We start from the raw sequence: 13963 nt of genomic DNA, 5'->3' as shown, positions 1-13963 counted from the left end.
ATGTTGTTTATCCAAAAGGCTTTTGAATGAGTTGAAAATAAAATACTATCAATACTTAGGTAATCGTTTAGTTAATTTATGTTGCAAATCTGTGGTGTTGAGTATATGATGTGAAAGGTTTTTATGTGCATTATAATCACTGTAATTTGTTATAATTTGTTATAACTAACCACAGTTAGTTACTATGCCCAGGCAACGCCGTACTCTTCAGCTAGTAGAATAATAAAAAATAATTTTTTTATTGAAAATAGTTAAGATTTTTATTGAGGCAAATTTGACTACGTATTTTTTTTTTACTACATTTTATGGTTTTACCCATTTATGATGATGAGAATCCCATTTAAAAGGCATATGTCTAGAGAAAATGAACCTAGAGCTGAACTATAACATGATTTAGCCTCCCATCCAAAATAAAACACTCAGAGCCCACAAATTACTATAAATAAAACTGATTTCTTAGTGATTCCCAAAGTAAGGTATTTCTAAAATACTTCATTTCCTGCCTTCACTGCACTAATGTTGATGGGAAATCTATACAGGTATACAGTGGGTACGGAAAGTATTCACACCTCTTTAAATTTTTCACTTTGTTTCATTGTAGCCACTTGGTAAATTTAATTTTTTTCACATTAAAGGGAACCTGTCACCCCCAAAATCGAAGGTGAGCGAAGCCTAACCGGCATCAGGGGCTTATCTACAGCATTCTGTAATGCTGTAGATAAGCCCCCGATGTATCCTGAAAGATGAGAGAAAGAGGTTAGAATATACTCACCCAGGGGCGGTCCCGCTGCGGTCCGGGTCCGATGGGTGTCGTGGTCCGGGGCCTTTTATCTTTTTATGATGACGTCCTCTTCTTGTCTTCACGCTGCGGCTCTGGTGCAGGCGTACTTTGTCTGCCCTGTTGAGGGCAGAGGAAAGTACTGCAGTGCGCAGGTGCCGGGAAAGGTCAGAGAGGCTGATGCCCCTGATGCCGGTGGGCTTAGCTCACTTTTGATTTTGGGAGTGACAGGTTCCCTTTGATGTACACTCTGCACCCTATCTTGACTGAAAAAAAAACAAATGTAGACATTTTTGCAAATTTATTAAAAAATAAAAAACTGAAATATCATATGGTCATAAGTATTCAGACCCTTTGCTCAGACACTCATATTTAAGTCACATGCTGTCCATTTCCTGGTTATCCTCCTTGAGATAGTTGTACTCCTTTATTGGAGGTTAGCTGTGTTTAATTAAACTGATAGGACATGATTTGGAAAGGCACACACCTGTTTATAAAAGACCTCACAGCTCACAGTGCATGTCAGACCAAATGAGAATCATGAGGTCAAAGGAACTGGCCAAGGAGCTCAGAGACAGAATTGTGGCAAGGCACAGATCTGGCCAAGGTTACAAAAGAATTTCTGCAGTTCTCAAGGTTCCTAAGAGCACAGTGGCCTCCATAATCCTTAAACGGAAGAAGTTTGGGACCACCAGAAGTCTTCCTAGACCTGGCCGTCCAGCCAAACTGAGCATCGTGGGAGAAGAGCCTTGGTGAGAGAGGTAAAGAAGAACCCCAAGATCACTGTGGCTAATATCCAGAGATGCAGTAGGCAGATGGGAGAAAGTTCCACAGAGTCAACTATAACTGCAGCCCTCCACCAGCCAGGCCTTTATGGCAGAGTGGCCCAACGGAAGCCTCTCCTCAGTGCAAAACCTAAGAAAGCCCGTATAGAGTTTGCTAAAAAAAAAAACACATGAAGGACTCCCAGATTATGAGAAATAAGATTCTCTGGTCTGATGAGATGAAGATAGACCTTTTGGTGATAATTCTAAGCGGTATGTGTGGAGAAAACCAGGCACTGCTCATCACCTGCCCAATACAATCCCAACAATGAAACGTGGTGGCAGCATCATGCTATGGGGGTGTTTTTCAGCTGCAGGGACAGAATGACTGGTTGTCATTGTAGGAAACATGAATGTGGCCAAGAGATAACCTGGATGAAAACCTCTTTCAGAGTGCACAATGACCCTAAGCACCCAGCTAAAATACCAAAGGAGTGGCTTCAGAACAACTCTGTGACCATTCTTATCTGGCCCAGCCAAAGCCCTGACCTACAGCCAATTGAGCATCTCTGGAGAGACCTGAAAATGGCTGTCCACCAACGTTCACATCCAACCTGACGGAACTGGAGAGGATCTGTAAGGAAGTATAGCAGAGGGTCCCCCAAATGCAGGTGTGAAAAACTTGTTGCATCATTCCCAAGAAGACTCATGGCTGTACTAGCTCAAAAAGGTGCTTCTACTCAATACTGAGCAAAGGGTCTGAATACTTATGACTGTTATATTTCAGTTTTTCTTTTTTAATTTGCAAAAATTACTACATTTGTTTTTGTTTTGTTTTTTACAGTAAAGATGGGGTGCAAAGTGCACATGAGAAAAAAAGTGAACTTTTTTGAATTTACCAAGTGGCTGCAATGAAACAAAGAGTGAAAAGGGGGTCAGAAAACTTTTTGTACCAACTGTAGGTGGCCTTCCATAAGAGTTTCTCACCCCCACAAAAAAAATGTCGACCTGCTTATACTGCCGATTTATTTAAACTTCTTTCAGACTTTGTGGACTATCGCCTTATCCTCCAAGGTGGCAACTTTAACCTGTTCAAGGATCCAGACATCGTAAACACTTCAGGTATATCCTTGGTTCTTCTCTGTAATTCAATTGACTCAGTGGACTTTGTCACCAAGAAAAAAGGTACGTCACAGTACTATTTATCTACGAAGGGAGTTCATTAAAGACTTCCCCTGATCGACTTCTATTTATCACAGGACACTGAAATTGCGCACGTATAATATAAGTCTCTATAGGTTACATGCCAATTTGCAACTCAGAACTGATAACGGTCTTGATTGTACAGGTGCTGAAGTGGTGTGAGGTTTGATAATGGACCCAGTGGAATACAGAGCAGTCATCAAGTTCCTTTACCTGAAGGGCCGCACACCAAAGAAGACGTTCCATGAGATTAAAGAGGTTTATGGTGATGATTTCCCATCATATGTTGTAGTCAAGAACTTGCATCGTCAATTCAAATGTGGTCGGACTTCGGTACAAACAGCTCCAATTCCAGGGCGACCCCACTCTGTTATTGATGAGCACACCATCCAGCAAGTGGAGGTTGCCGTTTTCAAAAATCACCACGTAACCATTCGCCACCTAGCCCAAAATGTCAAGATTAGTGTGGGGTCAGTGGAAAAAATCACCCAAGACCATCTTCACATGCATAAGGTATCCAATCGCTGGGTTCCCCGGCTGCTCACACCTTTCCAGAAGCAGGAATGAGTCGAATACTCTCAGACTCTATTGACGATGTGCCATGGAAACCAGGAGGACTTTTTCAACAGAATGATCACAGGATGAAAGCTGGGTCCATCACTATGATCCTGAGAGTAAAGTCCAGTCGATGCAATGGAAGCATCATAACTCACCGCCTCCAAAAAAGGCACGTGCCCAACCCTCGGCAGGCAAGGTCATGCTCACAGTATTTTGGGACCAGCACGGAGTAGTATTGATGGATTTCCTAGCAAAGGGTACCATGATCACTGGGGCATACCATGCTTCACTGCTGCGGAAATTGCGGGAGGCCATCAAAACCAAAAGACGTGTCATGCTCACCAAAGGTGTGTGCCTTCTGCAAGACAATGCACCAGTTAACATGTTGCCCAAATGGAAGCCTGCTCCTGTGGCTTTGAAATTCAACCGCATATCCCTTATTCACCCAAACTCGCACCACTGACACCTTTTTCCAACAATGAAGTTATTTTTGAAGGGCAAGTATTTTCCAGATGATGAGACTCTGATTTCCGAAGTCACAACGTGGCTTTTGCAGCAACCTGTCGACTTCTCAAGCGAGGGGTTTACAGTTGCTTAAAGAGATGGGAGAAGTGTGCGTCCCTAGGTGGCACTAATGTAGAGAAAGACTAATAACTGTGCCAAGTTTCATTGCTCTCAGTTCACCGGAAGTGGGTCAGGGGAAATCTTAAATTGACACCCCTCTTAAGTATCTCGATATTGATATCCAAAAATTCTAGGGCTATCTGCTTTAACTATCTTTGTATGCAAAGAAAAGCTCATCTGTTGAGTGCAAATGGACTTTTTAGGCATCTATGGCAGGCAGCTCAACTCTCAACATACAACTCATGTCATCCTGCTAACATTTTGCCAGGGAAAATGATACATATAGATACATTTATCGTATTAAAAATTCAGAGCATTTGTGCTTCAGACTCCACAGTCGGTGCTATCCACCAAGTATAAATAAAATCTATTTTCTTATTTCATTTTTTCTACAACAACATTTAGCGTATAACATAAAACATCTTGTAAGATAGTACAAGTTCCAGATCAGGATTTGGCTATCTAAAAAGCACTACAAAAATGTTTTAAAATGTTAAAGGCATTGTCAGGGCTGAAATGAAAAGTCTGAACTCACAATGTGACTGCACACTGCAAAATCATGATAGCGTGCCATGCGCACACTGTTACATGCATGATTACGGATATGCGATTTGCGTATTTGTGGTCATGTGTAGACTTGTCTCATCTAGATTTTTTTCATTGTTTTTCAAAGGAGAAATGCCAAATTATTCTATTTAGCACGCGAGCGCAAGAATTCAAATTGCATAGATACAGTCATGTGACTAGCCACCTATATGGGGAATAGAGGTGAATCTTAATGGAGTGAAAACAGCACACTATCACGGTTACACAATCTACACTTTGCAGAGTGACCATAGAACCTTAAGGCTATGTGCACACGGTGCGGAATTGCCGCGGAAATTTCAGTGGCAATTCCGCAACTCCCTGCCGCGGGTATATCGCATGCGGAATTGGCATGCGTATTCCCACTAAACACTAGCATTTTGCAAGTGTAATTAGCTTGCAGAATGCAAGCGTTTTCCAAGCGATCTGTAGCATCGCATGGAAAACTGATTGACAGGTTGGTCACACTTGTCAAACATAGTGCTTGACAAGTGTGACCAAATTTACTATTGATGCTGCCTATGCAGCATCAATGGTAAAAAGATATAGATATAATGTTAAAAATAATAAAAATAAAAAATCGTGATATTCTCACCTTTTGGCGGACCAGAAGCCTTCCCGCTACTCGCGATGCTCCAGTGATGCCTCGCGACAATGACCCCAGATGACGTAGCATCACGCGAGACCGCTACATCATCACAGGTTATTGTCGCAAAGCAACACTGGGAACAGGAGCATCGCGAGGAGCGGGAAGGCTGCGGCGGCCGCCGGAAGATGAGAATATCACGATTTTTTATTTTAATTCTTTTTTTACAGGTATATGTTCCCTGGGCCTGGACAAGAGTCTCCTCTCCTCCACCCTGGGTACCATCTGCACATGATCCACTTACTAAGCGCATGGTGTGCATGGTTCCCCATGCGGGAAGTAAGCGGATCAATGCATTCCTATGTGTGCGGAATCGCCGTGATTCCGCACAAAGAATGAGCATGCTGCATATTTTCCCGCGATGCGATTCCGCAGTGGAAAAATAAGCAGCATTAGCACAGCACTGCGGAATCCCATTGAATTCAATGGGTTGTGTTGTGTAGGCGTTTTCGTGGCGAAAAAACGCATACAATCCACAACTTGTGCACATAGCCTAATATCTCATAGAGATCCCTAGCATTGCGAAATTTGTTAATTCCCAATCTATTCATTGATCAACCTAATAAATTAGTTACCTAGCTAGTTACAACTCAACGATATTCAAAAGTTGTATATGCTGCTCACTACTACATTTGTCTAAATTATTTGTCTAGTTGTTTTTTAACCCATTTGAGACCCTGCCTTTTTCTTTTTTGCGTTTTCGCTCCCCTTCTTCCCAGACACCAAATATGTCTAGGTTCTTTTTTATCTAAGTGGTGAACAAAAATTCGAAACTTGATAAAAAAAAAAAAAAGTGTAATTTTCCAATACCCGTTGCGTCTCCATTTTTTGTGATCTGGGGTTGGGTGATGGCTTATTTTTTGCGTGCCGACCTGACGTTTTTAATGACACCATTTTGATGCAGATACAGTTAGGTCTACATATATTTGGGCACAGACATTTTTCTAATTTTGGTTATAGACATTACCATAATGAATTTTAAACAAAACAATTCAGAAGCAGTTGAAGTTCAGTCTTTCAGCTTTCATTTGAGGGTATGCACATTAAAATTGGATGAAGGGTTTAGGAGTTTCAGCTCCTTAACATGTGCCACCTTGTTATTAAAGGGACCAAAAGTAATTGGACAATTGACTCCAAGGCTATTTCATGGACAGGTGTGGGCAATCCCTTCGTTATGTCATTCTCAATTAAGCAGATAAAAGGCCTGGAGTTGATTTGAGGTGTGGTGCTTGCATTTGGAAGGTTTTGCTGTGAAGTAAATATGCGGTCAAAGGAGCTCTCCATGCAGGTGAAACAAGCTATCCTTAAGCTGCAAAAACAGAAAAAAGCCAACTGAGAAATTGCTACAATATTAGGAGTGGCAAAATCTACAGTTTGGTACATCCTGAGAAAGAAAGAAAGCACTGATGAACTCATCAATGCAAAAAGACCTGGGCGCCCACGGAAGGCAACAGTGGTGGATGATCGCAGAATAATCTCCATGGTGAAGAGAAACCCCTTCACAACAGCCAACCAAGTGAACAACACTCTCCAGGAGGTCGGCGTATCAATATCCAAATCTACCATAAAGAGAAGACTGCATTAAAGTAAATACAGAGGGTTCACTGCACGGTTCAAGCCACTCATAAGCATCAAGAAGAAAAAGGCTAGACTGGACTTTGCTAAAAAACATCTAAAAAAGCCAGCACAGTTCTGGAAGAACATTCTTTGGACAGATGAAACCAAGATCAACCTCTACCAGAATGATGGAAAGAGAAAAGTATGGCAAAGGCGTGGTACAGCTCATGAATCAAAGCATACCACATCATCTGTAAAACACGGCGGAGGCAGTGTGATGGCTTGGGCATGCATGGCCGCCAGTAGCACTGGGTCACTGGTGTTTATTGATGATGTGACACAGGACAGAAGCAGCCGAATGAATTCTGAGGTATTCAGAGCCATACTGTGTGCTCAGATCCAGCCAAATGCAGCCAAACTGATTGGTCGTCGATTCATACTACAGATGGACAATGACCCAAAACATAAAGCCAAAGCAACCCAGGAGTTTATTAAAGCAAAGAAGTGGAATATTTTTGAATGGCCTAGTCAGTCACCTGATCTCAACCCAATTGAGCATGCATTTCACTTGATAAAAGACTAAACTTCAGACAGAAAGGCCCACAAACAAACAGCAACTGAAAACCACCACAGTGAAGGCCTGGCAGAGCATCAAAAAGGAGGAAACACAGCGTCTGGTGATGTCGATGAGTTCAAGACTTCAGGCAGTCATTGCCAACAAAGGGTTTTCAATCAAGTACTAAAAATGAACATTTTATTTAAAATTATTGAATCTGTCCAATTACTTTTGGTCCCTTTAAAAACAGGGTGGATACCCTCAAATGAAAGTTGAAAGTCTGAACTTCAACTGCATCTGAATTGTTTTGTTTAAAATCCATTGTGGTAATGTCCATAACCAAAATTAGAAAAGTGTTGTCTCTGCCCAAATATATATGGACCTAACTGTATGTTCTTTTGATCACCCGTTATTGCATTTTAATGCAATGTCGCGGCGACCAAAAAACATAATTCTGGCGGTCTGAAATTTTTAAAGTGCTATGCAGTTTAGTGATCAGGTTAATTATTTTTTTATATTGATAGATAGGGCGATTCTGAAAGTGGTGATACAAAATATGTGTTTGATTTCTTTTTTTATTGTTTAATTTTGAATGGGATGAGAGGGGGGTAATTTAACCCCTTTACCCCCAAGGGTGGTTTGCACGTCAATGACCAGGCCAATTCTTACAATTCTGACCACTGTCACTTTATGAGGTTATAACTCTGGAACGCTTCAACGGATCCCAGTGATTCTGACATTGTTTTCTCGTGACATATTGTACTTCATGATAGTGGTAAAATTTATTTGATAGTACCTGCGTTTATTTGTGAAAAAAACGGAAATTTGGCGAAAATTTTGAAAATTTCGCAATTTTCAAACTTTGAATTTTTATGCAATTAAATCACAGAGATATGTCACACAAAATACTTAATAAGTAACATTTCCCACATGTCTACTTTACATCAGCACAATTTTGGAACCAAATTTTTTTTTTTGTTAGGGAGTTATAAGGGTTAAAAGTTGACCAGCAATTTCTCATTTTTACAACACCATTTTTTTTTAGGGACCACATCTCATTTGAAGTCATTTTGAGGGGTCTATATGATAGAAAATACCCAAGTGTGACACCATTCTAAAAACTGCACCCCTCAAGGTGCTCAAAACCACATTCAAGAAGTTTATTAACCCTTCAGGTGTTTAATAGGAATTTTTGGAATGTTTAAATAAAAATGAACATTTAACTTTTTTACACAAAAAATTTACTTCAGCTCCAATTTGTTTTATTTTACCAAGGGTAACAGGAGAAAATGGACCCCAAAAGTTGTTGTCCAATTTGTCCTGAGTACGCTAATACCCCATATGTGGCAGTAAACCACTGTTTGGGCGCATGGGAGAGCTCGGAAGGGAAGGAGCGCCGTTTGACTTTTCAATGCAAAATTGACAGGAATTGAGATGGGACGCCATGTTGCGTTTGGAGAGCCACTGATGTGCCTAAACATTGAAACCCCCCACAAGTGACACCATTTTGGAAAGTAGACCCCCTAAGGAACTTATCTGGATGTATGGTGAGCACTTTGACCCACCAAGTGCTTCACAGAAGTTTATAATGCAGAACCGTAAAAATAAAAAATCATATTTTTTCACAAAAATTATATTTTTGCCCCCAATTTTTTATTTTTCCAAGGGTAAGAGAAGAAATTGGACCTCAAAAGTTGTTGTACAATTTGTCCTAAGTACGCTGATACCCCATTTTTGGGGTAAACCACTGTTTGGGCACATGAGAGAGCTCGGAAGGGAAGGAGCGCCGTTTGACTTTTCAATGCAAAATTGACAGGAATTGAGATGGGACGCCATGTTGCGTTTGGAGAGCCACTGATGTGCCTAAACATTGAAACCCCCCACAAGTGACACCATTTTGGAAATTAGACCCCCTAAGGAACTTATCTGGATGCGTGGTGAGCACTTTGACCCACCAAGGGCTTCACAGAAGTTTATAATGCAGAGCCATAAAAATAAAACTAAATTTTTTTCCCACAAAAATTATTTTTTAGCCCCCAGTTTTGTATTTTCCCTAGGGTAACAGGAGAAATTGGACCCCAAAAGTTGTTGTCCAATTTGTCCTGAGTACGCTGATACCCCATATGTGGGGGGGGGGGGGGAACCACCGTTTGGGCGCATGGGAGGGCTCGGAAGGGAAGGAGCATCATTTGGAATGCAGACTTAGATGGATTGGTCTGCAGGCGTCACATTGCGTTTGCAGAGCCCCTAATGTACCTAAACAGTAGAAACCCCCCACAAGTGACACCATTTTGGAAAGTAGACCCCCTAAGGAACTCATCTTGATGTGTTGTGAGAGCTTTGAACCCCCAAGTATTTCACTACAGTTTATAACGCAGAGCCGTGCAAATAAAAAATATTTTTTTTTCTACAAAAATTATATTTTAGCCCCCAGTTTTGTATTTTTCCAAGGTTAGCAGGAGAAATTGGACCCTAAATGTTGTTGTCCAATTTGTCCTGAGTACGCTGATACCCGATATGTGGGGGGGAACCACCGTTTGGGCGCATGGGAGGGCTTGGAAGGGAAGGAGCATCATTTGGAATGCAGACTTAGATGGATTGGTCTGCAGGCGTCACATTGCGTTTGCAGAGCCCCTAATGTACCTAAACAGTAGAAACCCCCCACAAGTGACCCCATATTGGAAACTAGACCCCTCAATGAACTTATCTAGATGTGTTGTGAGAACTTTGAACCCCCAAGTGTTTCACTACAGTTTATAACGCAGAGCCGTGAAAATAAAAAATCTTTTTGTTTTCCCACAAAAATTATTTTTTAGCCCCCAGTTCTGTATTTTCCCAAGGGTAACAGGAGAAATTGGACCACAAAAGTTGTTGTCCTATTTGTCCTGAGTACGCTGATACCCCATATGTTGGGGTAAACCCTTGTTTGGGCACACGGGAGAGCTCGGAAGGGAAGGAGCACTGTTTTACTTTTTCAACGCAGAATTGGCTGGAATTGAGATCGGACGCCATGTCGTGTTTGGAGAGCCCCTGATGTGCCGAAACAGTGGAAACCCCCAATTATAACTGAAACCCTAATCTAAACACACCCCTAACCCTAATTCCAACGGTAACCCTAACCACACCTCTAACCCTGACACACCCCTAACCCTAATCCCAACCCTATTCCCAACTGTAAATGTAATCTAAACCCTAGCCCTAACTTTAGCCCCAACCCTAACTGTAGCCCCAACCCTAACCCTAGCCCTAACCCTAGCCCTAACCCTAATGGGAAAATGGAAATAACTACATTTTTTAAATTTTTCCCTAAGGGGGTGATGAAGGGGGGTTTGATTTACTTTTATAGCGAGTTTTTTAGCGGATTTTTATGATTGGCAGCCGTCACACACTGAAAAACGCTTTTTATTGCAAAAAATATTTTTTGCAATACCACATTTTGAGAGCTATAATTTTTCCATATTTTGGTCCACAGAGTCATGTGAGGTCTTGTTTTTTGCGGGACGAGTTGACGTTTTTATTGAAAACATTTTCGGGCACGTGACATTTTTTGATCGCTTTTTATTCCGATTTTTGTGAGGAAGAATGACCAAAAACCAGCTATTCATGAATTTCTTTTGGGGGAGGCGTTTATACCGTTCCGCGTTTGGTAAAATTGATAAAGCAGTTTTATTCTTCGGGTCAGTACGATTACAGCGATACCTCATTTATATCATTTTTTTATGTTTTGGCGCTTTTATACGATAAAAACTATTTTACAGAAAAAATAATTATTTTTGCATCGCTTTATTCTCAGGACTATAACTTTTTTATTTTTTTGCTAATGATGCTGTATGGCGGCTCGTTTCTTGTGGGACAAGATGACGTTTTCAGCGGTACCATGGTTATTTATATCTGTCCTTTTGATCGCGTGTTATTCCACTTTTTGTTCGGCGGTATGATAATAAAGCGTTGTTTTTTGCCTCGTTTTTTTTTTTTTTTCTTATGGTGTTTACTGAAGGGGTTAACTAGTGGGACAGTTTTATAGGTCGGGTCGTTACGGACGCGGCGATACTAAATATGTGCACTTTTATTGTTTTTTTTTTTTTTATTTAGATGAAGAAATGTATTTATGGGAATAATATATATATTTTTTTTCATTATTTTGGAATATTTTTTTTTACACATTTGGAAAAATTTTTTTTTACTTTTTTCTTTGTCCCGGGGGGGACATCACAGATCAGTGATCTGACAGTTTGCACAGCACTCTGTCAGATCACTGATCTGACTAGCAGCGCTGCAGCCTTCACAGTGCCTGCTCTGAGCAGGCTCTGTGAAGCCACCTCCCTCCCTGCAGGACCCAGATCCGCGGCCATCTTGGATCCGGGCCTGGAGCAGGGAGGGAGGGAGGGAGGTAAGACCTTCGCAGCAACGCGATCACATCGCGTTGCTGCGGGGGGCTCAGGCAAGCCCGCAGGGAGCCCCCTCCCTGCGTGGTGCTTCCCTGCACCGCCGGTACATCGCGATCATCTTTGATCGCGGTGTGCCAGGGGTTAATGTGCCGTGGGCGGTCCGTGACCGCTCCTGGCACATAGTGCCGGATGTCAGCTGCGATAAGCTCCCCCCGTGAGCGCTGCCGATCGCTATGACGTACTATCCCGTCCCGGCAGATAAGCCCAGGGCACCTCGACGGGATAGTACGTCTAAGGTCACAGAGGGGTTAAACTTTTATATTGCCATGCTTCAATAGCCATGGGAGGCTAGAAACTGGCATAGCCTGATCAGCTCTGCTACATAGGTGCGATGCTTAGATTGCCCCTATGTAGTAGAATTGCAGCATTGGTATGAGCGCCGTCCACAGGGTGGCGATCACAGCAATCCGGCATCAACAACCATATAGGAGACCTCGGGTTGTTATGCCAATGCACCGATGACCCCCGATCACGTGACGGGGGTCAGCGATGTGCGTACTTCCGGACGCACAGCCGGGAATGCTTGTTAAATGCCGCTGTCAACGTTAGTTAATAGTGGCGGGTGGATCGTGATTTCACCTGCCGCCATTGCGGGCACATGTCAGGTGTACAAAACAGCTGACATGTCCCGGCTTTGATGTGGGCTCACAGCCGGAGCTCACATCAAAGGAAAAGATGCGACCTCCGCCGTACTAAGACGGCGGAGGTCGAGAAGGGGTTAAATGAACTATATTATGAAACCATAGAAAGACATCTCACCCAGTTCCAATATATTGGATGCACTATAAAAATTAGGAAGAGTATTGGGTTCAATATTTGGTAAGAAGTTAAGCATTTTGACTAGACTTCTGTATTGTTTCAGAATATACTTTAACTAAATTGTTTATAGGCAGTGTCACCACCTTTCTTCTGCATTTGGAAATCTGAAGAGCTCATATTACATCCCAAATTGCTCAATAAGCCTGAAGGGGGAGAGATAATTCTCAATTTTGTTGCACCACACAGACTTACTAACCTTTAATGATGAGCGAGTATACTCGTTACTCAAGATTTCCCAAGCACGCTCGGGGGTCCTCCGAGTATTTTTTAGCGCTCGGAGATTTAGTTTTTCTTGCCGCAGCTGAATGATTTACATCTGTTAGCCAGCATAAGTACATGTGGGGATTGCCTGGTTGCTAGGGAATCTGACTAAAAAATACTCGGAGGACCCCGAGCATGCTCGAGAAATCTCGAGTAACGAGTATTTTCGCTCATCACTACTAACCTTGTGTTATCTTTTCACAACTCCTAAACTTAACAATTGCGACATTGGTTTAAAAAAGGCTCTATCATTTCCAAATGACATTCCTTCGTCTTCCTTCTCTACTATGTTTTAGCCTATGCACACCACACTACCAACCCTTTGTGTTTATGTCAAGTTCTTTGGCCTATCTAAACACTGTATAAGAGAACATTTGGATGGGGATGCTACTATAGCTTACAGTCTATTATTCAGTGGAAAGTAATAGATTACCAATATTGTCTAAGCTTTATTTTTTTGTAATTAAAACACCCATATATATTAAATATTAATTATATTATATATATTATATATTAAAATATTAATATTATATATTAAATATTAAAGATTTGGGTTAATTGTAGTGCTTTTAAGGAAACCACAAATACTCATGTCATATAAAAGCAAAAATAAAAAGTAAGCTAATGGTACAAAAAAAAAGATTTGCATGTCAGCAAATAATTTTTTAACCTATAAAGTTCAAGCTTTTAGACTACGGTATATTTGTTTTACTCTTTAAAACTCATGCAGCAAACTTGTTAGTAAAACCTTACCAGTCAAAATGTATATAAATTACCTTGTTAATCTATCACTTACTGATGGCCCTCTGGCACTTAATCTGTCAAGATGAGAAGACATAGGTTACTAAAATCCAATAAAGAAAGCTCCTTCTAAATCACTTTGTGCCACGCATAAAGGGATTTTCCTAGACTACAATACAGAAAACCTATCCATAGGGTACAGGAAATATATAAGGTATATCTTGGTACCGTGTTAGCCAGTAGATAGAAAAATATTTAGAATTGAGAGTCCTCAGTGGTTGATACCTTTTAATGGCTAACTGAAAAGATGGTAACAAATTGCAAGCTTTCGAGACTACTCAGGTCTCTTCATCAGGCATAGAATAAAAGAAATTCTGGAAAATCACATATTTATGCACAACAAATCACAGAGGAAATAAAAAC

The 13963-nt window shown here is 41.3% G+C and overlaps 1 protein-coding gene across 7 annotated transcripts in view; it reads right to left on the bottom strand.

Annotated features, from left to right (window-relative positions):
• The window catches only part of DCAF6 (DDB1 and CUL4 associated factor 6), a 600095-nt gene that overhangs the window by 95136 nt on the left and 490996 nt on the right, over window positions 1-13963 (bottom strand). For 4 of the 7 annotated variants that reach the window (XM_069756618.1, XM_069756620.1, XM_069756621.1 and 1 more), the window contains one exon: window positions 13576-13617. The exons of the other annotated variants lie outside the window; for them this stretch is intronic. In XM_069756618.1, the coding sequence (XP_069612719.1) occupies window positions 13576-13617 (42 nt within the window). The remainder of the gene's footprint in view (window positions 1-13575; window positions 13618-13963) is intronic. 7 annotated transcript variants of the gene reach the window in all.

This window comes from Ranitomeya imitator, chromosome 3 (genome assembly GCF_032444005.1).
Source record: "Ranitomeya imitator isolate aRanImi1 chromosome 3, aRanImi1.pri, whole genome shotgun sequence".
Taxonomy (NCBI): domain Eukaryota; kingdom Metazoa; phylum Chordata; class Amphibia; order Anura; family Dendrobatidae; genus Ranitomeya; species Ranitomeya imitator.
Note: the sequence above shows the minus strand (reverse complement) of the source record. Positions and strands in the feature narration are given on the sequence as shown.